General features: G+C 55.4%; 1 protein-coding gene across 1 annotated transcript in view; it reads right to left on the bottom strand.

The window, feature by feature from the left end:
- Cfap46 (cilia and flagella associated protein 46) overlaps window positions 1–19292 on the bottom strand; it is a 106814-nt gene that overhangs the window by 85800 nt on the left and 1722 nt on the right. Inside the window, exons 2-13 of the mRNA XM_013021869.1 lie at window positions 18731–18855; window positions 18265–18396; window positions 17856–17920; window positions 16405–16569; window positions 15589–15712; window positions 15117–15211; window positions 14606–14716; window positions 7875–7974; window positions 5186–5284; window positions 3627–3817; window positions 662–890; window positions 356–479 (exon numbers count right to left, since the gene is read on the bottom strand). Coding sequence (XP_012877323.1) covers window positions 356–479; window positions 662–890; window positions 3627–3817; window positions 5186–5284; window positions 7875–7974; window positions 14606–14716; window positions 15117–15211; window positions 15589–15712; window positions 16405–16569; window positions 17856–17920; window positions 18265–18396; window positions 18731–18855 — 1560 coding nt within the window. The remainder of the gene's footprint in view (window positions 1–355; window positions 480–661; window positions 891–3626; window positions 3818–5185; window positions 5285–7874; window positions 7975–14605; window positions 14717–15116; window positions 15212–15588; window positions 15713–16404; window positions 16570–17855; window positions 17921–18264; window positions 18397–18730; window positions 18856–19292) is intronic.

Genomic DNA, 19292 nt, shown 5'->3' with positions numbered 1-19292 from the left:
GTGTGCGATGGTCTGGGGGAGTGCGTGTGCGATGGTCTGCGGGAGTGGGTGTGCGATGGTCTGGGGGAGTGCGTGTGCGATGGTCTGGGGGAGTGGGTGTGCGATGATCTGGGGTAGTGGGATATACTCAGGTCTGATCCAAGTAGCCACCCAGGGTGGGCAGTCCCATGCAGTGTCCCTGGGCCTCAGGCCGCTCCACGGCCAAACCTGGCCTTTAGAGTAGCTATGTTTGCAGAGCCTCAGAAGGCAGCCTTGCTGGGCAGAAGCGGGAGGGCCGGCTCAAGGCAGCCCAGGCCCTCGGGCCCGGAGCCGAGGAGGAGCCTCTGAAGGTGAGAGCGTCTGGCTCTTGGCTCACCTCTGGCTTCGTTCTCGCTGTCCAGCACGATCTGGAAGGTGTCAGGGGCCAGGGCCAGTCCTGCGTTCACCAGCAGCGCACGCTTCTTCCTCACACTGTCTTTGGGGTGCGTAGCTTTTTTGGCCTGCGGAAACCAGATTTGATATGGCGGGCACGGTGTGCGCAGTGGCTCTTCCTGGGACTGTGAGAACTCTTGGCCTTTGGCTTTTGGCGCGGGGGCGGTGGGCCCTCTCCAGCCCCTCCCAGGCCTAGCCCTGCGGCTTAGCCGGGGCCTGGGTCTTGGGGTGCGCGGCCCTGCCCTGCTACCTGCTGGATGGCCATGTTGGCCTTGTCCTCTGCGCGCTCTGGGGAGTGGTACAGCATGGTGCACAGGTGCATCCGGTTGAAGCCCATCCTGAGCTTGTCCTGGTAGACGCCCAGCGTGTCCAGGGCCGAGGCCTTGCGCAGGTGCTCCATGGCCGTCTCCAGCTGGTCCGCGTCCTCCTCCATGTGCCCCAGCTCCATGTGCACTTGGCAGCGTAGCAGGGTCATGAGACTGGAGCGGGGGTGCGTGTGCGTCAGGAGGCCCTGCGGGAGCCCGCCAGGCACCAGCCCTCCTCAGGCGGCTGCCCAGCCTCCTGCTTTCCAGCCCCCTTCCTGTCAGTGCCCTGCCCTGAGGTGCTGGTGCCACCAACAGGGGCTGATGAATGGAGAGCGTCTCTTCAGCCATTGGAAAACGCAGAGCCAGTCCGGCAAGAGCCCTGGGCCCTGGGGTGGGGGTGGGGGCTGAGAGGCGGCCCACGGGCCTGGCCCCGGTTGGCCCTGTCTGTTGCGCAGGGCTCTGGCATCCTGGCCATGATGGTGTAACACAGCCTTTCATCTGTGCTCAGGGCAGAGGAGCTGGCTAAGGTGGGCATGCGGCCCTTGAAGAGCGCGGCGCAGCACGGGGGCGTGCAGGCTGTACCCCAACACCACCACATGCAGCTGCCACCCCCCCACGAGCTGACGGCCTGGGGGGTGGCTGAGTTGTAGCCCAGCCAGAGAGGGGCCACGAGGCAGGAAAACCACAACCAGCAGATTCACAGACAGAGTCCACACCGCCAGAAAGGGGCGCACGCAGCTGGCTGAGAGACCTGCAGACCAGTGCTTCTGCAGTGATTTCTGCTTCCTGCCCTCTCACGGGCCACACCACCACCACAGCATCAGCGCACCCGGACCCAAGCCAGAGGGCAGTTGCTTCTTGGCACGGACAGCAGGTATCACTGGCTGAGGCCGCCGGCAGAGAGCAGGTGGGAGGGACAGAGAACAACGCAGGGTGTGATGCGATCCGGAAGCATCACGTTCCTGAACTCATTTCCTGAACAGCAACTCCTTTGTATAACAACTTAAAGGTGGTAAAGTAGTGTTTAAGAAGAGAAAGCATTCAGGAAGGACCCTGGTGATGGCCTATGGCGGTGGCCGCCATGGAGGCCGCATCCTGCAAGCCGAGCTGGAGAGGTCAGGGCACAGGGTTTGGTTGCTATGGTGTGACACAAACTGCCTATAATGGCTCAAACAAAACCTCCCGCGACAGCTGGATTGATCACACAGGCCAGACGCTGCCAGGCAGAGTCCCAGCAGGACAAGAGCAGGAGACACACCTGAGCAGAACAGCAAGACCCCCAGATGGCACTCAGAAGGACAAAATGTGAAGGTAAGCTGTGGGAGGCCAGGCACGCAGGTGGAGAGGGGACGGCCCTCAGGGAAGCCGCCACTTGGAGGCTTCAATAACCAAAGTATGTCCACAAACGGAAGGAAAAGCAGCATTAATGAATGAGCAGGTAGGAATTTCATTAGAGACGGTGCATAGCAACGGTACACACAGAAGGCAGAAGGAAGGAGTCGACAGGAAGTACCTAGTGAGTGCAAGAGACTCAAAACATAGTGCAATCCTGGAGGGGCCACATTTTAGTGGTCTCAGAGGAAGAGGAATGGATTGAAGAAACAATCGCTAATGACTTCTCAGAGCTGACAAAAGCATCACTTCACACACCCCGGAATTGTAGACACCCCCATACAGAATTTAAACAAAAGACCCTCTAGAAGCACCACAAGCGCGGCGTTGGGAAGTAAAGTTAGAGACTGAGCGTCCAGAGGAGCCACGGCCGAGCTGCCTCAACTTTCCACCAGACACCAGTGGATACAGCGCCTGTCCCAGCCCGCGGGGACTATGAAGGGTGTCACTGCAGTCAGCGTCCACCAGCCATGCCTTGCGGAGGGGAGGTAACGCAGATGGGCTCTGCTCTGTGGGACACTGGAACTGGCACAGAGGGGCAAATCCAAGCAGCCGCTGTTTTCCTGAAGTTACAGGTCTGTGCCACGGGACCAGTGGGAGGCAAAGGTCTGAACCGGACCAAGGGCACGCCACACTGCTCTGGAGATGCCGGCCCCTAGGTGCACAGTGGAGAGGCCACAGAGCCAACCAGGGAGTCTCAGAATGCACATGAGCCCCAGAGGAGGCCGCAGGGAGTCGGTGGCACGGAGAGCATCCCACAGCACGCCGGTCACGGCGCCAGCCCCAGGCCGCAGGGAGCAGGGCCGGCCCCAGCCTCTGGGGTCCCCGGAGACCCCGGAGCCAAGGCAGGACACACGCCCAGCTGCCAGACAAAAATCCAGAAGCCACACAATCAGAGGGGACCCCGTGCCCAGGAGCCGCCGAGGCGGGGTGGGTCTCAGAGAGAGTTCCCCCAGAATAAGATAAGCAAGCCCAGCACCCCAGGCCCTGGCCCACCATGGTTTAAGGGGGAATCACGAGTAGACCACACACTTTGGAAAATGACTTTGAACAGACACGTGACAACTCACTTTACAAAGGCCGTGTGCCCTGTGTGAAGCCTGCCAGAGAGGGGTGTTTGGAGCAGGGATGTTGTGCAAGGGGACAGGTGAGCACGTTAAGAATGGGAAAGACGCTCACCTGGCTCTACGGGAAATGTGGAGTATCAACTGCCGGGTACAGACACCTGCGTGTCTGTGTGTCTGAGGATGTGCTCACAGGAAAGGCTAAACTTGACCAGGAAGTGGAGCACGGGGGGAGGGGGGGCAGGGGGGCGGGAATCCCACAGCATCCGCAGGCAGAGCACTGAATCACCAAAAGGAGAGGACCCTGAGGCAGCCGGTGTGAGCCGGGCTCGGGGGCGCAGTGCGGTCTGCCTATGCTGCTCGGAGTGGGGGCGGGACAGCTGGGCTCTGCCCCTCTCTGCGGCCCCCCCACCCTGCCACGGGCCCCGAAACCCCGCAAGGCCCGGGCGCCTACCTGTCCACCTTCTCCAGGACGTCGGCCACGTTGGTGAGCGGCCTGCGGAGGTGGTGCCTCAGGCTGTGCTGCAGCAGGGGCAGGCAGAGGTTCCACTGGGTGGTGCAGACCACCTGCACGGCCTGGGGGTCGCCCAGGCGGACGGCGCGCTGCAGCACCAGGTCCAGCCTGTTGATGATGTCCAGCTGGTCCTGCAGGGCAGCGCGCCGTGAGGACCGTGAGCGAGGCTGCGGCTGGAAGCCAGAGCCCAGAGAGCTGGGTGGGGCCGGGCGGCAGGAAGGCCTGGGTCCGCGGGACCGCTCCCTGGTCTCCAGGCCCGGGGGAGCTTTGTGGCGGGGCACCGGTCTCTCCAGGATGTCTGCTGGCTTTAGCCTCTCTGCAGGTCATTGTGTCTCTTCCATGAGTACCATCCGCATCTCTGCTTCCTAACCTTTTCTCTAACTGGGGCCTACTTCTTGTGTTACTGTCCAAATAACACCCTCTCTGGTTTGTCCTTCGGACCCTTCTCCACAGAGAGGCTGCGGGCTGGGGTGTCGGGAAGCACCCAGCTCCAAGCCTGCCCTACACCACCGCCCAACCCCACCTGCTCCTCCCTCTTGCTGCTCCTGAGCTGCAGGGTGGAGCCCTGTCTGGATGAGCCAGTCTGCAAAGCCTCCCAAGGGGAGGGCACGCCACACAGCCACAGCACTCAGACTACAACCCGGCCAGCCTGGACTGTAGTCCCACCTCAACACATGGCAGCCCGTGTCCTCTGTAAATCACTTCCAAGCCCACGTCTCAGAGCTGTCCACTGCCTGCCAGGCCGCTGCTCAGGCAGTTCCAGCCATCAGTGACCACCCTGGGGTAGCCTGGCGTAGGTGGACAGAGGCAGGCCCGCCGGGGGACAGCACACACGCAGGACAGGGAGTGCGGGGTGTGTCCAGCCCCGGCCCTGGGCCCAGTCCCGCGGGGCAGCCAGCCTGGCTGTGCCCTGCTGGCGCCACCCTCAGGCCACCGCGGGAAGGGCGCCTTGGCCCACAGCAGAGCTGCCGGGCACTGTTCCCATCATGTTTTCCTTTTGGTGGATGGCCAAAATCTTACGGAAGAAGAGTTGACAGGAATTTCTAGACCACTGTCACTAATGTTTGCATCTCCACACCCAGCCTCTGACCCAGCCTCCCCAGAGGCTGCGGCCCTGAGCCGGGCCGGGGCAGCGGGAGGCCCTGCCCCGCACAGAGCGCTCCCCCACACTGTGAGCCACGCTGACCACGGTCATCCAAGGGCAAGTGATGCTAGGTGTGGGGCGGCCTGGCAGGGGGAGGCTCTGGTCAGTCTGCAGAAGGGTGGGGCTGGAGCCATCAGAGACCCACCTGGGGTCCTGTGACCCAGGCCTGGGCACAGGGGCTCTGGCCTCCTTCCCGGGAGGCTGCACACCCCCCCCCTCCCCACAGCCCCTGTCCCGAGCACCACAAGCCGGGCTGTGTCTAGCAGTGGGGCCCAGACGCCACCGGCAGTGCCCTCAAGCCTGTCCTCAATGCAGTGACCCCCAGCCACCTGCAGAGCGGCGTCCACAGCTTTACCTCCACAGCATCTCGGAGGTAGACCTTCACTCTGCTTTCAAGGATCAGAGCCTCCAATTCACATTCCAGACATTCGATTTCAATGGGCTTTACAGAGTCCTGTGGATTCAAGAAGGAGACTTGTCATCACATCCATTGATGTGAAGACCACATAAACCACGGCAGTGCACTGGGCAGAAGTTCAAGAAAGAGAACAAAGATGCTTAGGAGCATTGCTCAATGTTTCCGAAGATGCAAAAGGTTTCTGCGAGAAAGCTAACTTCTTCTTGTTCTTACCTTTGCAATGGGGGGCTGGGGGAGGGGAGAAGCTCATTAATTGCAGTGGACCTTGAAGTTTTAAATAATTAAAACAATCCAGATAAACTGCTTCTAGAAACTTAGTAAGCATGCTTTCTTTTACTTCTGGCCTGGAGCCCTGGGCCAACAGCAAGGGCTGTGGATGTGGTTTGGGGTCCCTGTGCTCCTGGGCCACCCCGGTGAGGGACCAGCAGTGCTGTCCTGTGGTCACCTCCCTCCCCCTCCCCCCGGTCAGCACCAAGGATTCCTGGAGCAGATCCAGTGTCCAGCAACCATGAGAGCCAACCAGAAAGTTCCTGCTTCGCATCATCCTCAGACAGCTCTGCTCTCCCTGCGACGCAGCGTTAGGCGCCCTGTACCTGCCACAGGCGGCCCAGGCAGAAGAGTGCCTGCAGGTATCAAGAAGAACACTTCCATCCACCTTTCAACTGCAGTTTCCATCTACTGATTTTTGGGGGGAGGTGATTCTCATTAAAATATACACTATATGAGCAAAAATATAACACTTTCTTTGTTTCTTTCTTCCTTTTCTGTCTTGTTTATTTTTTTGCTGGGGCTTGAAATCAGGGCCTGGGCACTGTCCCCCAGCCCCCCCCCCGACCTCCTGAACCACTGTCCAGCCCTGTCTAAGTGTCATCTGATGGCCATGGTAGAGACAAAGTTTCATTTCCATGGAAACAATGTTCTTAGTTCACACTCAAATGTACTAGTGGTCTCCCTCTTGCTGAGTGAACTGCTTCTTGTCTGTCCAGCCTCCGGCAGGCTGTGAAGGTCTGTTGGTGTCCACCTTCATGGTAACTCGGGACGGGACCCACAGCTGGTGGCCAGTACGACAGCGGGAGGCAGGCTGCAGCCTTTGAGACTCCATCATTTGTCATCTTACCCCCATTCCAATCGGAGCCGCCGTGGCACTCAGGAAGGCCTCTCGCGGCTGCCGACGTTACAGGGAGGGCTACAGGAGACCAGCACTCCTAATACTTTGGGTGAAAGCTCTCAGTGTTGTTTGTGTATGTGAGGGCCACACCTCATGGCATATGCTTGTGATTGCAGCAACAAAGGAGGGCAGCCTGGGAAGCCAGAACTAGACCTTATCAAAGACAAACTAAAAATCCAAAGGGCTAGGGGTATAGCTCAAGTGGTAGAGAGTCTGTCTAGCAAGCCTGAAGCCTTCAGTTCAAAGCCCAGCATTAAAAGAAATAATCTTATGACACAAGCAGAGTTAAATAGGAATTAAGTGCCCAGTTACTAAGGTCAGAGAGCAGAGATATGTCACTCCTGGGGAACACGGAGGGCAGCATGGGCCCGGGCTGGCGGTGAAGGTGCACAGGAAAGGCAGGTGGGACTAAAGACGCCATGTGACCATGTACAACCCTGTGCAGAGGGCCAGATGACCGTGCACAGCACACGTGAAGAGGACCAGATGACCACAGCACACGTGAAGAGAACCAGATGACCACAGCACACATGAAGAGGGCCAGATGACCACAGCACACATGAAGAGGGCCGGATGACCACACACAACACACATGAAAAAGACTGGATGACCATGCACAGCACACGTGAAGAGGACCAATGACCAGGTACAATACATATGAAGAGGGACAGATGACCATGCACAGTGCACATGACTAAGTACAACACACATGACAAGGACCAGATGACCACACATGAGGAGGACGGTATGACCACGTACAGCACACATGAAGAGGACCAATGACATGCACAACACACATGACAAGGACCAGATGACCACATGCAGCATACGTGAAAAGCACCAGATGACCATGTACAGTGCACATGGAGAGGACTGATGACCATGTACAACACACATGAAAAGGACCAGATGACCATACACAGCATACATGAAGAGCACCAGATGACCATGTACAGTGCACATGAAGAGAATTGGATGACCATGCACAGCACACATGAAGAGCACCAGATGACACAACACACATGACCACATATAACACACATGAAGAGGACTGGATGACTCTTAATGACACATATGAAGAGGACTGGATGACCATGCACAGTATGACCATGTACACACGTGACCACATAGAACACACATGAAGAGGACCAGATGACCACGCACAGCACACATGAAGAGGACCAGATGACCAGGCACAGTGCTTATGACAAGGACCAGATGACCATGTACAACACACATGAAAAGGACCAGATGACCACACACAACATACATGACCATGTACAATACACATGAAGAGGACTGGATGACCATGCACAGCACACATGTAGAGGACCAGATGACTGTGCGCAGTGCACATGACCACATACAACACACATGAAGAGGACCAGATGACCATGCACAGCACACGTAAAGAGGGCTGCCCATGTCATCAGTATGTTCTATCATTAAGTCACTTACTTTGTCCTCGATTTCACTCAGATCTGAGATGCAGTCAGAGGCTATCCCCTCACATTTCAGGTCCAGAGAAAGATGAGCTAATTCAAAAAGCAAAGACATCCTGGAAAGAAACGAGAGGGCATTGGTTCAGCAGGGGTCAGGAGGGAAATCCACCTGGCTGTGCACACCGCCCATCTCTGTGTCTCTGCTCTGTTGGGACTCAGGCAGGAGCGACAGGTTGATATGAAATAATGACGAGCCAAGGCGCTGCTGGGCCTGTGTGCTGGCTGCCTTCCCCAGTGACAGCCTGGCTGCTCCCCCCTGCCCTCCGTGCTGGGCCTCGCATGCTGCGTTGTCCCCACCCAGTCCCCTGGGCAGAGCAGGGCCACATAGGCTCGTCAGGATGCTGCCCTGCACAGCACCCATGCTGATGGCTGGGTGAGGAGCCAGGCGGCCCGGGGAGGGGCAGCCTTCTGCTTGGACAGTGCTCAGGCCACCTGGGATTTCACAAACGGCCTTCAGTGCAACTGGCCGGCTTATGTTAAATGTGTATGGAAGCACAAGGGCCTGTGGTAGCCAATCGGCTTTGAAAAGGGACCAGGTTGTAGAAGAAACAGCATAGCTTAAGATTCCTCACAGGCGGAGAGGATGAACGGAGAGTGTACTGTGCACAGACTGGGCCGGGCCTGCTGGCCTCATGCCCGCCCACTGCTCTGTGGAGACTCTTCCACAGTACCGGGTTTGAAAGCCACCAGGTGCTGGCAGCCTCTGTCTGGGCAGCGGATAGACCTTGTGAGGCTCTCAGATAGAGAGAGACCTCCAGGGTCCTCTGAGCCTCACCCTCAGTGAGTCAGTTCAGCATGGAGCACTGGGCTGGTGGGAGTCAATGCTATCCAACATCCAACTCATGTTAAATATAACATTTCTGCTAGCAAAATCTATAAAATCGAAATGGTAGTTCATGTAGCAGGAGGCTGAACAGCAATTTTCATTTTCATTTCACCCATTCATTTCATTCTATTCATTCACTCCATCAACAAGAAAAGTCCAGTGACACAAAGTGAGTAGATTCTGAGGAGAGAAAGATGAGGAGAGAGGAGGAGCTTCATGGAGCTCATGGGAACTCAGGAAATCATAGAAAAGCAATCGACGAAGAAGGGAAATGGCAAGGAATTTGGAACTGGTGTCTGGCTTCTGTGGCTGGGGCAGGGGGTCAGGAAGTCAGCAGCATCAGTAAAAGTCAGTTCAGAAAGAAAGGATAGAAGACCTTCAAGCAAATGGGCTCAGAAAGCAGCCAGAAGCAACCATGTTTGTATCTGGTAAAATAGACCTCAAAACAAAATCATTCAGAAGAGACAAAGAAGCTCACTTCATACCAATAAAGAGAATGAGAATAATCCAACTTACAACTGACAACAGAGAGGCACAAGATAGCAGCAAACTTGGGTTCACTGTCACACACTGAAGTAATACATCCCAGCTGAGAAGCAGTGGAGGAACCAGCTCCCACCAGCAGAGCGGTCATCAAACAGTGTGAACACTCCCACCAGCAGAGCGGTCATCAAACAGTGTGAACACTCCCACCAGCAGACAGGTCATCAAACAGTGTGAACACTCCCACCAGCAGAGCGGTCATCAAACAGTGTGAACACTCCTGACAGCAGACAGGTCATCAAACAGTGTGAACACTCCCACCAGCAGAGCGGTCATGCCAACAGTGTGAACACTCCCACCAGCAGACAGGTCATCAAACAGTGTGAACACTCCCACCAGCACACAGGTAATCAAACAGTGTGAACACTCCCACCAGCAGACAGGTCATCAAACAGAGATCTGAAGAGCATTTCATCCAGTTACCACACAGCACAGATCGCATCCTGAGACTTATATCAAGTCTGAGCACATACCAGGAAACTGAAGTTACTACTACTATTCTATTTGATCATAATAGAATTAAACTACAGCTCAACAGCAAAAGGTGCTACAGAAAATATTCACATGCTTGGAGACCAAACCGTGCACTGTCCAATGCCATGTAGGTAGGTAACTGAAGCAATAAAAGAAGAAACCAACAAGTTCTTGGAATCTAATGACATCAAAAGCTTTGAAAACACTAGAAACTTTGAGATGAAAAGCCAGTATTGAGAGGAAAATTATAGCCATCAGTGCCGATATTAAAAACAAATAAAAAAAGTTCTCAAATAGAAAAAACAAAAACAAACAGAGTTCTCAAGTAGGCAGACTTATAATGTACCTCAAACACCTGGACAAACAGGAATAAACCAAGTCCCAACTAGCAGTTATAAAGCAACAGCAAAAACTAGGAAAGAAATGAATGAGTGGGGACTATAAAAAGAATGAGACAAAAAATTGGTTATTTGATAAAAATAAGACTGATAACTTAGCTAATTTGACTAAAGATTGAGAGGAGACTCAAATTAATAAAGTTAGAGATGAATGGGGAATATCTCAACACATTCCAAACAAACCAAAGGATCATGAGGAAATTCTTCAGAAGCCTACATTCAAATAAGAAGAAATAGATATTTAATTTATTTATTTGTTTATTTATTTAGTTATTGCGGGTCCTGGGTTGGGATGCTGTCCCTGAGCTTTTGTGCTTGAGCCTAGCACTCTACCACTTGAGCTACAGCTCCACTTTGGCTGGTGCTTAATTGGAGATAAGAGTGTCATAGACTTTTTTGCTCTGGCTGGCTTTAAACTGTGATCCTCAGATCTCAGCCTCCTGAGTAGGTAGGATTACAGGTGTGAGCCACCGGCACCCGGCTGATAAATTCTTAGATAGAGTTGACCTGCTTAAATTAAACTAAGAGGTTATTACATATGTAACAAGCAACTAAACTGAAATAGTAATAAAGAATCTCCCAACAAAGAAAAGCCCAGAACCAGATGGATTCACTGCCAAATTCTGCCAGACCTCAAAGAACTAATACCAATATATCTCAATCTCTTTTACAAAATAAAAGAGGAATACTACAAAACTTATTCTGACAAGCAAATATTACAATCACACCAAAACCAGAAAAAACACAGCAAAAACAGAATTATGAATTACTTTTGTTGAGCATTGTTGCAAGAATTCTCAATAAAATTCCTACAAACCAAATTCAACAGTACATTAAAAAAATCATACACCATGATGAAGTTGGTTTCATCCCTAAAATTACATTAAAATAAGTGTAATACACCACATACACAGAATCAAGAACCAAAACCACAGGATCTTTGCAATCGATGCAGAAAAAAGTCTGATGAAATTTACCATCATTTTATGATAAAAGCTTTGAAGAATCAGGAATGGAAGAAACTCACCTGAACTTAATGGGACAGATCTATGGCCCACATCACATGGACCAGGGGACAATGTGATCATCTCCCCTAAGGCATGGGAAAGGGCCTCTGCTCTCCCACTCACTCAGTAGAGCACCAGAATCCCTAGCCAGAGCAGGAGACTGGAGAAAGAAATAAAAGGAATTCCAAGAGGGAAGGAAGAAGTAGAATTATCCCTGTTTACAGATGACGTGATCCTATAGTTAACAGACCCTGGAGACCTTACAAAAAAAAATCTAAAACTTAATAAATACCTCTGTAAACATAGCGGGGTATAAAACCAATATGCAAAAAGCAGTAACTTTTTAATATATTTATATATATTTACATTTTATATATGAACAATGAACAGGGTGAGAAAGAAATCAGGGGGAAATTCCATTCACAGTAACCTCAAAAATAATAAAAGACCTGGGTATTAACCAAGAAAGTCGCAAATCTTTACAATGAGAGCTATAAAACCTTGAAGAAAGACATTGAAGAAGGAGTCAGAGATGCAAAGAGCTCCCGTGCTGGGGGGGGGGGGCAGCAGAATTCAACACTGTGAAGACAGCCATACTGCCAGAAGCCGTCCACAGATCCAACACAATGCCCACCCAAATCCCAACATCATTCCCCATAGAATGAGTAAAGTCAATACAAAATTCATGTAGAAGCATAAAACACCCTGGAAAACAAAAGCAATCCAGAGTAAAAAGTGTATCACAATACCAGACTTGGGATTATATGACAGAACCATGGTAACAAAAACAGCTTGGTACTCATTCAAAAACAGCTTGAAGACCAATGGAACAGAATAGAAGGTCCAGAAGTAAAATCCCACAGCAACATCTAGCTAAATTTTAATAAAGGAGCAAAAAACATGCTCTAGAGAAAAAGTATCCCCTTCAAAAATGGTGCTGGGGAGCTGGAGCTCCATCCGCAAGCAACTGAAACTGAACCCCTGCCTCCAATCATGTGCCAATTGGATCAGAGAGCTCAAAGTAAGAGCTGGAACTCTAAATCTACTGTAGGGCAAATGTGCAGACCCTGAAATTATAGGCACAGGTAAGTTCTTTCTGACTGAAAGAGGATGGGCAAAAGAACTGACATATGAGACTATATCAAATTAAAGAGTTTCTGCACAGCAGGGGGAGAGGGGCACACTGGATCAGGGGGGAGGGACACTGGAGCAGGGGGAGGGACACACTAGAGTAGGGGGGAGGGACACTGGGGCAGGGAGGAGGGACACACTGGAGCAGGGGGAGAGACACTGGAGCAGGAGAAGAGGGGCACACTGGAGCAGGGGGGAGGGACACTGGAGCAGGGGAGAGGGACACTGGAGCAGGGGGGAGGGACACACTGGAGCAGGGGGAGGGACACACTGGATCAGGGGGAGGGACACACTGGAGCAGGGGGAAGGGACACTGGAGCAGGGGGAGGGACACACTGGAGCAGGGGGGAGGGACACACTGGAGCAGGGGAAGGGACACACTGGAGCAGGGGGAGGGACACACTGGAGCAGGGGGGAGGGACACTGGAGCAGGGGGAGGGACACACTGGATCAGGGGGAGGGACACACTGGATCAGGGGGAGGGACACACTGGAGCAGGGGGGAGGGACACTGGAGCAGGGGAGAGGGACACTGGAGCAGGGGGGAGGGACACACTGGAACAGGGGGAGAGACACTGGAGCAGGGGGGAGGGACACTGGAGCAGGGAGGAGGGACACTGGAGCAGGGGGGAGGGACACACTGGAGCAGGGGGAGGGACACACTGAACAGGGGGAGAGACACTGGAGCAGGGGGAGGGACACACTGGAGCAGGGGGGAGGGACACACTGGAGCAGGGGGGAGGGACACACTGGAACAGGGGGAGAGACACTGGAGCAGGGGGGAGGGACACTGGAGCAGAGGGGAGGGACACACTGGAACGGGGGGAGGGACACACTGGAGCAGGGGGAGGGAACCTAGGAGCAGGGGGAGGGACACACTGGAACAGGGGGAGGGACACACTGGAGCAGGGGGGAGGGACACACTGGAGCAGGGGGAGAGACACTGGAGCAGGGGGAGGGGCACACTGGAGCAGGGGGGAGGGACACACTGGAGCAGGGGGAGGGACACACTGGAGCAGGGGGAGAGACACTGGAGCAGGGGGGAGGGGCACACTGGAGCAGGGGGGAAGGGACACACTGGAGCAGGGGGAGGGACACATTGGAGCAGGGGGTAGGGACACTGGGACAGGGGGAGGGATACTGGGGCAGGGGGAGGGACACACTGGGGCAGGGGGGAGGGACACTGGAGCAGAATGTCTCTCTCCCCCTTCCCCAGGGTGTCCCTCTCCCCCGGGCAGCCAGTGTCTAGTGCAGAGACCGCCACAGTCTGCCTGGGCCACCCACACAGACTGCCTGGCGCTCTGCCGCCAGTGCTGGCCTTTGCTGTCTGTCTCTGAGGTGCCAAGTCATCTGTAGTCCACTTGCAGCTGGATCTCACAGGCAGCCATGTGAGCCAGCCACCAGAGGGCGGCAGCGGCCCCTCGCTGGAGCTCTGCTGTGGACTGGGGAGCAGTAACACACACACAACCCACATCATTTCCAGGGCGGTGGCCACAGAGTGCCGCAGGCCAGTGGCTCACACCACAAACAGGGCCAAGCCTCCGCACCCCTGGCCCAACTCAGCTGAGGCTTGGGCAGGGCCCTGGCTCCCCAGCCTCGGCCACACTCAGCCAGCCAGGCATCTCCTGCCGTCCTGTGGCCTGCCCCTGTGCGCTCTCCTGAAGAAGACACGGGTCCTGGGGTCAGGCCCACCGACACCCCGCGGAGCCTCACCTGAGCCTCACGCTTCTTGGGGACAGAGCACTGGCAGGCTAGGGAAGCACCGGACGCCCCCAGTCCATGCCACGCCTCACCACTAGTCCCAGAGCAAACGGCAAGCTTCCTACCCCCACACACAGGGCCTTCCTGCAGGGGCAGCTCGGGGGAGGACCAGGAGGCAGATTCTCACCGGCTGGGCATCAGATGAGAGGTGAGAGGCCCCAGCCACGGTGCCAGCAGCCCTCACTGACCGTGAAGAGACAAAGCGTCTGAGGGAGGAGGGCGGTCCCTGGCTCTCCAGGTGACAATGCCCAGGTCCCTCCCACCCCTCCCCCAGCCCCGCCAGCTGTTCACACTGTGACCTGCCAAATACTAAATGACTTGAGACTGTGGGTGTGCAGAGTTAAATTTGATTCTGCAAGGTTAGACATGAAGTCACCTCACCAAGTGCCCTCCAACAGTACCGGCCTCAGGACCAACACTGGCCAGCCAGGCTCCACAGCCCGCACACATACACCGGCTCCGTCCTGACAGCATGCCGAGTTTTGAGCCGTTTCACACTTGCTGGTACTTTCTGCTTTCTGTGGGGTCAAGTGGAAACACACACTTACTTTTCTTCCTTGGCTGCAGGAGACTGCTCGTGATCGTACTGACTTAAATTTTTATAGGCTTTTGTCAGACTTTCACTGAAGTCTTCTGGAACTTCATTTTTATCCAGTTTTCTAGAATGAATGCAAACAAAACAAACTGACAATTTGTTAACATTGTTCTAAGGGAAGCTAAATCTGGGCATCTGTCTCCCAAGAAGAGCTTCTGCCCCAGCTCCTTCCGTTGCCTGTGGTCCCAGCTCTGGTTTTCCTCCTCTCCCCCCTCAGCCCCTCCTCATGAGACAGATGCTGACCTCCACCGTATGGATCCCTGCTGCCCAAGCAAGACTGATAGGCCACAGGCCACCGCCAGCGCTGCCCTCTGGGGAGCTCCAACCCCCGCCACGGTCCCCGTCACAGGAGTGCCCAGCATTGTTGGGCACTGGGTGTCCCGAGCCCGACCTGACGGAGGCCTCAGGGCCTCAGGCCCCCCCAGGGGAGGCGACCTTGGCCTGCGCTGTCCCCAGCCACTCACGCCTTCAGCGTGTTGATGAGGAAGGAGACGGACAGGTTGATGGAACTCTTCTTTTCTTCCCTTAACTGGAGCTCATCCATTAATTCATGACGAATCTGACATAAAATACACAGAGTATCGATCTGGATCCAAACAAGGAATTAGAGACATGGTTCTGGGTCTTGGTTTTGTTATTTACAAATTTGATATTTGTAATTAAGATGTATCTCTTCACTAAGCTTTATCTTCAGATTTTTCAGCTCTAATTTAAAGCTGATTCAATAATATTAACAAGGGGCGAATGCTCTGGGGGCTCAGGCCTTAGAAATTGTAACACTACAGGTTTCCTGTTCTTCTTCAAAATTCGCACCCCAGTGGCCAAAGCAATCATACAACACGCGGTGGAAGCCAAGACTTGCTTCCTGTGGTGTCCCTTTGTTTATGGGGTTTGGGTGCTACGTGCCATGTAGTTTTCTGAGCAGCTGCTTCTCACCATGAGGGAGAAGATCTGCCGGTACTTGTGTGGCACGTTGGCCTTTATGAAGGGTGCCACTGTGGTGCAGAACTTGGCGGCGTCCTCCTTCCTCCCCGCCTCCAGGTAGCAGTCCAGCAGCTCCCTGGCAACAGAAAAGCGGAGGGCTGAGCTGCCGCCAGGGCGCTGCACACAGGGGCATGCTTACGTGTCACAAACTTAGAAAGGGCCTGGAGGACGGCGGACTGCGGGACCGACGCGGAGAGACGGACGCCACAGCAAGCAAAGGGAAAGGCATTTTAATGATGAGGGACATTCAAAAAGGACACTGAAGCAGCATTTTTATCCATAGCTACTTCATTTAAAGGCTCTCCAAATGGCCACAAGCCCACAATTTCTGATGGAGATTTAAGAGTGGAGTCTGGTTCGGATACCATGGTCAGGTCCCTGGCCTGCACAGACAGCTCTCCTTCCGGGCAGCCCACGGTGACCAGGCCAGTGCTGATGGTCTATCTGGGTTGGCTGTAACTCTCAGGTCTGGCTGGGCCAGCAGGCACCGGTGCTGTCTCATGGCTTAGCGATCTGCTGGAGTGCTCACTATGCTAAGAATTCACTGCACTAAGATTTTTAAACTGCGGGCTGGGTCTGGAGGTGGAACTGTAATTCCTTTGCTTGGAGACTGGACACACCTCTCTTGTCTGTAGACACGTCACAGGGAGAGGCAGACACTGTGGGATCGACGGCAGGGACTACAAGCTGGCCACCAGAGTGGCAGTTCAGAGTCACAGATGGGCAGGGCCCGCCCCCCCCGGCGGCAGGGCCAGGGGACCCACTCACATCATCAGCTCGGCTCGCCACTCCTTGTCTTCCTCCTCTGTCTGATTTAACACACTGACAATCTGGGCGAGGCTGGGGATCACCAAGTGGTGGTATCCTGGGATGAGGAAGGGCCTCACCATGTGCCAGTACAGCACCGAAGCATTGAACACCAGGAAGTAATACCTGCGGGTGGGGGCCACGTCAGGGCCCCAGCCCTGGCCGGGAGAAAGGGCAGATGCCCCACACCCTCCAATACCCACCCCGTACCCACCCTGCCCCGAGACCAAGGGCTGCCCCATGCTGCATAAGTCTGCTACACGCTGCCATGACTCCCAGGTCTGGACTGGGCTACTCTCATTTATTCTACAAAGTTGTGATCCCCATGAAAACCCTCCACGAGCCGGAGAGGAGCGTGCATGGAAGGTGGCGCTGAATGAAGGGCCGTCAGGCCGGTGGAGGGGGCAGAATTCCGTGAGAGTGTGAGGGGGGGAGACCGGGGGCGGCACAGGGGCTGGAAGGTACCGATGGAGGCGGCTCTTCCCTCTGGGGCTCGGGGAGGTCCCACCCGATGCCTCGCAGCAGGCAATTCTCTGCCCCAAGGGCGGTCTGGGCCACCCCCTAGTCCTCCAGAGGCAGCTCCGACCACCATGTCACCCGTGGCCTGCTGCAGCCTCTGGCACCACCCTCCACAACAGGCTGTGCTCAGGCCCTGGCTCGTGGCGGGGAGACTGGGGCCGGGGAAGCCCATCCCAGAGGAGAGTGAATGGGAGTCCCTCACGCTCTCTACCATACCCCACAGGCCAGCAGTTTCAGTTTAGGTGTGAGCTGAACACTTCCAACAGTGCCATTTGTGGAGAAGAAAGCACTCGTCACGTGGACACCCGTTGGACTGTGAGAAGGCACCTTTGTCGACGGGAGACCTTGGCCCAGGAGCAGTGGGCAGCCAGCCCACTGGAGACATACTTTTTTTGTTTTTTGATGTCAGTACTGAGGCTTGAACTCAGGGCGTGGGCCCTGTCCCTTAGCTTTTTCACTCAAGGCTGGAGCTCTATCAACTAGAGCCACAGCTCTACTTCTGGCTTTTGGGTGGTTAAAGTGGAGATAGCATCCCAGTGGCTTTCCTCAGTTCCCAGGATTGAGCCACCAGTGCCTGGCTGAGCTGCTGACCTTGGAAGGCCAGGGAGAGCGGCCCAGGGGATAGGTCCACAGGAGAACACCTCATCTACACCCCAACCAGCCACTCAGGAAGGCGTGGCCCCAAGAGCATCTGTGTGGACATGGTCATCTCCCACGCAACCAGACACCCCTGTGATCAAACACTCTTAAAAACACAACACAGACCCGAAAGGGGAGCTGGGCTGCCCAAGCAGATAGAGCCACGGACGGGAGCTGGACCGCCCAAGCAGATAGAGCCTTGGGCGGGAGCTGGCACTAACCCCGCGAGGGAGGGACAGCTCACCCAGGCTTACCTCGGTTCTCCTTTGGCAAAGTTTATAGCCTTCATGTACTGAGTCACACAGTTTTCAAATTCTTCCTAAAACAACATTGAGAATGCACAAGTGAAATGACCTTGCCACCTAAGTGCCCTCTGCTGCTGTCACTTCTGCCGACACTCACACTGAAGACGGTGCTTACACACAGTGAGGAGCGGGGGGGGGGGAGGCTGAGTGAGACATGAACCCCAGCAGCCTGCGCCAGGCGCCGGCTCCCCCAGCCCCCTGCTGCTCCTCAGACACAGCTGACACACGTTGGCCACCTGACAAGCAGTGGCTGGCGCCACAGGGAAAGCGTCACCCTAGCTGTCACTCCATCTTGCTAACACGACTCTAAGACCTGTGTAGGCTGCCACCCGCGGATGGGGGGGCCGGGTGCCCTCACCAGGTTGTTCACGGACTGTGGGGCACATAACTGGGCCCTGCACAGGTGTGCTCGGCCCAGAAACTGGGTGACGGGTCCCTTCACCTTGAAGTACATCTGGATGCAGTCCTCGCTCACCTCTGGCCGTCCCATCTGCAAGACAACAGGACCGGAAGAGAACCTGAAAGATTCTCTTTGGATGGTACATCCTGAGTGCCGACTCCCTGCCCCCCAGGGTCACCCACACACCCCTCCCCCACGGGATCACTCCCTCTCCCCCATGGGTCATCCATACACCCCTCCTCCAAGGATCACTGCCCTCCCCCACCACATCACCCACCCCTCCCTCCCAGGGTCACCCACCCACCCCTACCTCCCTCACAGAATCACCGACCCCACCCTTCCCGTGGGTCCCCCCACCCCACTGGCCTCTTCAGCTGTGCGCATCCAGAGGTAGGGATGCCCTCCCAAGGGGCTGGGCAGTCACCTTGAGAGCCTGCTCTGCACACAGCACAAACAGGTCTGGGCTGAAGCTTTCTGAGGGGTCAAACTCAGACTTCCCCAGGTTGGCAGATTTGATCAACTGGTAGGCTCGTTCCAGGGCCTCTGCGTCTATCCGCACAGGGGTGGGCGGAGGCACAAGGTGTTAGAAAGAAGACCCACCCAGCAGGCCTGTGGAGACCCCATGTCCCACCCCATTGGCCCACGGAGACCTCATGACCCACCCATTGGCCCATGGAGAACCCATGACCCACCCATTGGCCCATGGAGACCCCATGTCCCACCCATTGGCCCACGGAGACCCCATGACCCACCCATTGGCCCACGGAGACCCCACGACCCACCCATTGGCCCACGGAGACCCCACATCCCACCCATTGGCCCACGGAGACCCCACGTCCCACCCAGCAGGCCTGTGGAGACCCCATGACCCACCCATTGGCCCACGGAGACCCCACATCTCACCCATTGGCCCACGGAGACCCCACATCCCACCCATTGGCCCACAGAGACCCCACGACCCACCCATTGGCCCACGGAGACCCCAC

The sequence above is a fragment of the Dipodomys ordii genome, unplaced genomic scaffold (assembly GCF_000151885.1).
Source record: "Dipodomys ordii isolate 6190 unplaced genomic scaffold, Dord_2.0 Scaffold58, whole genome shotgun sequence".
Taxonomy (NCBI): Eukaryota; Metazoa; Chordata; class Mammalia; order Rodentia; family Heteromyidae; genus Dipodomys; species Dipodomys ordii.
Note: the sequence above shows the minus strand (reverse complement) of the source record. Positions and strands in the feature narration are given on the sequence as shown.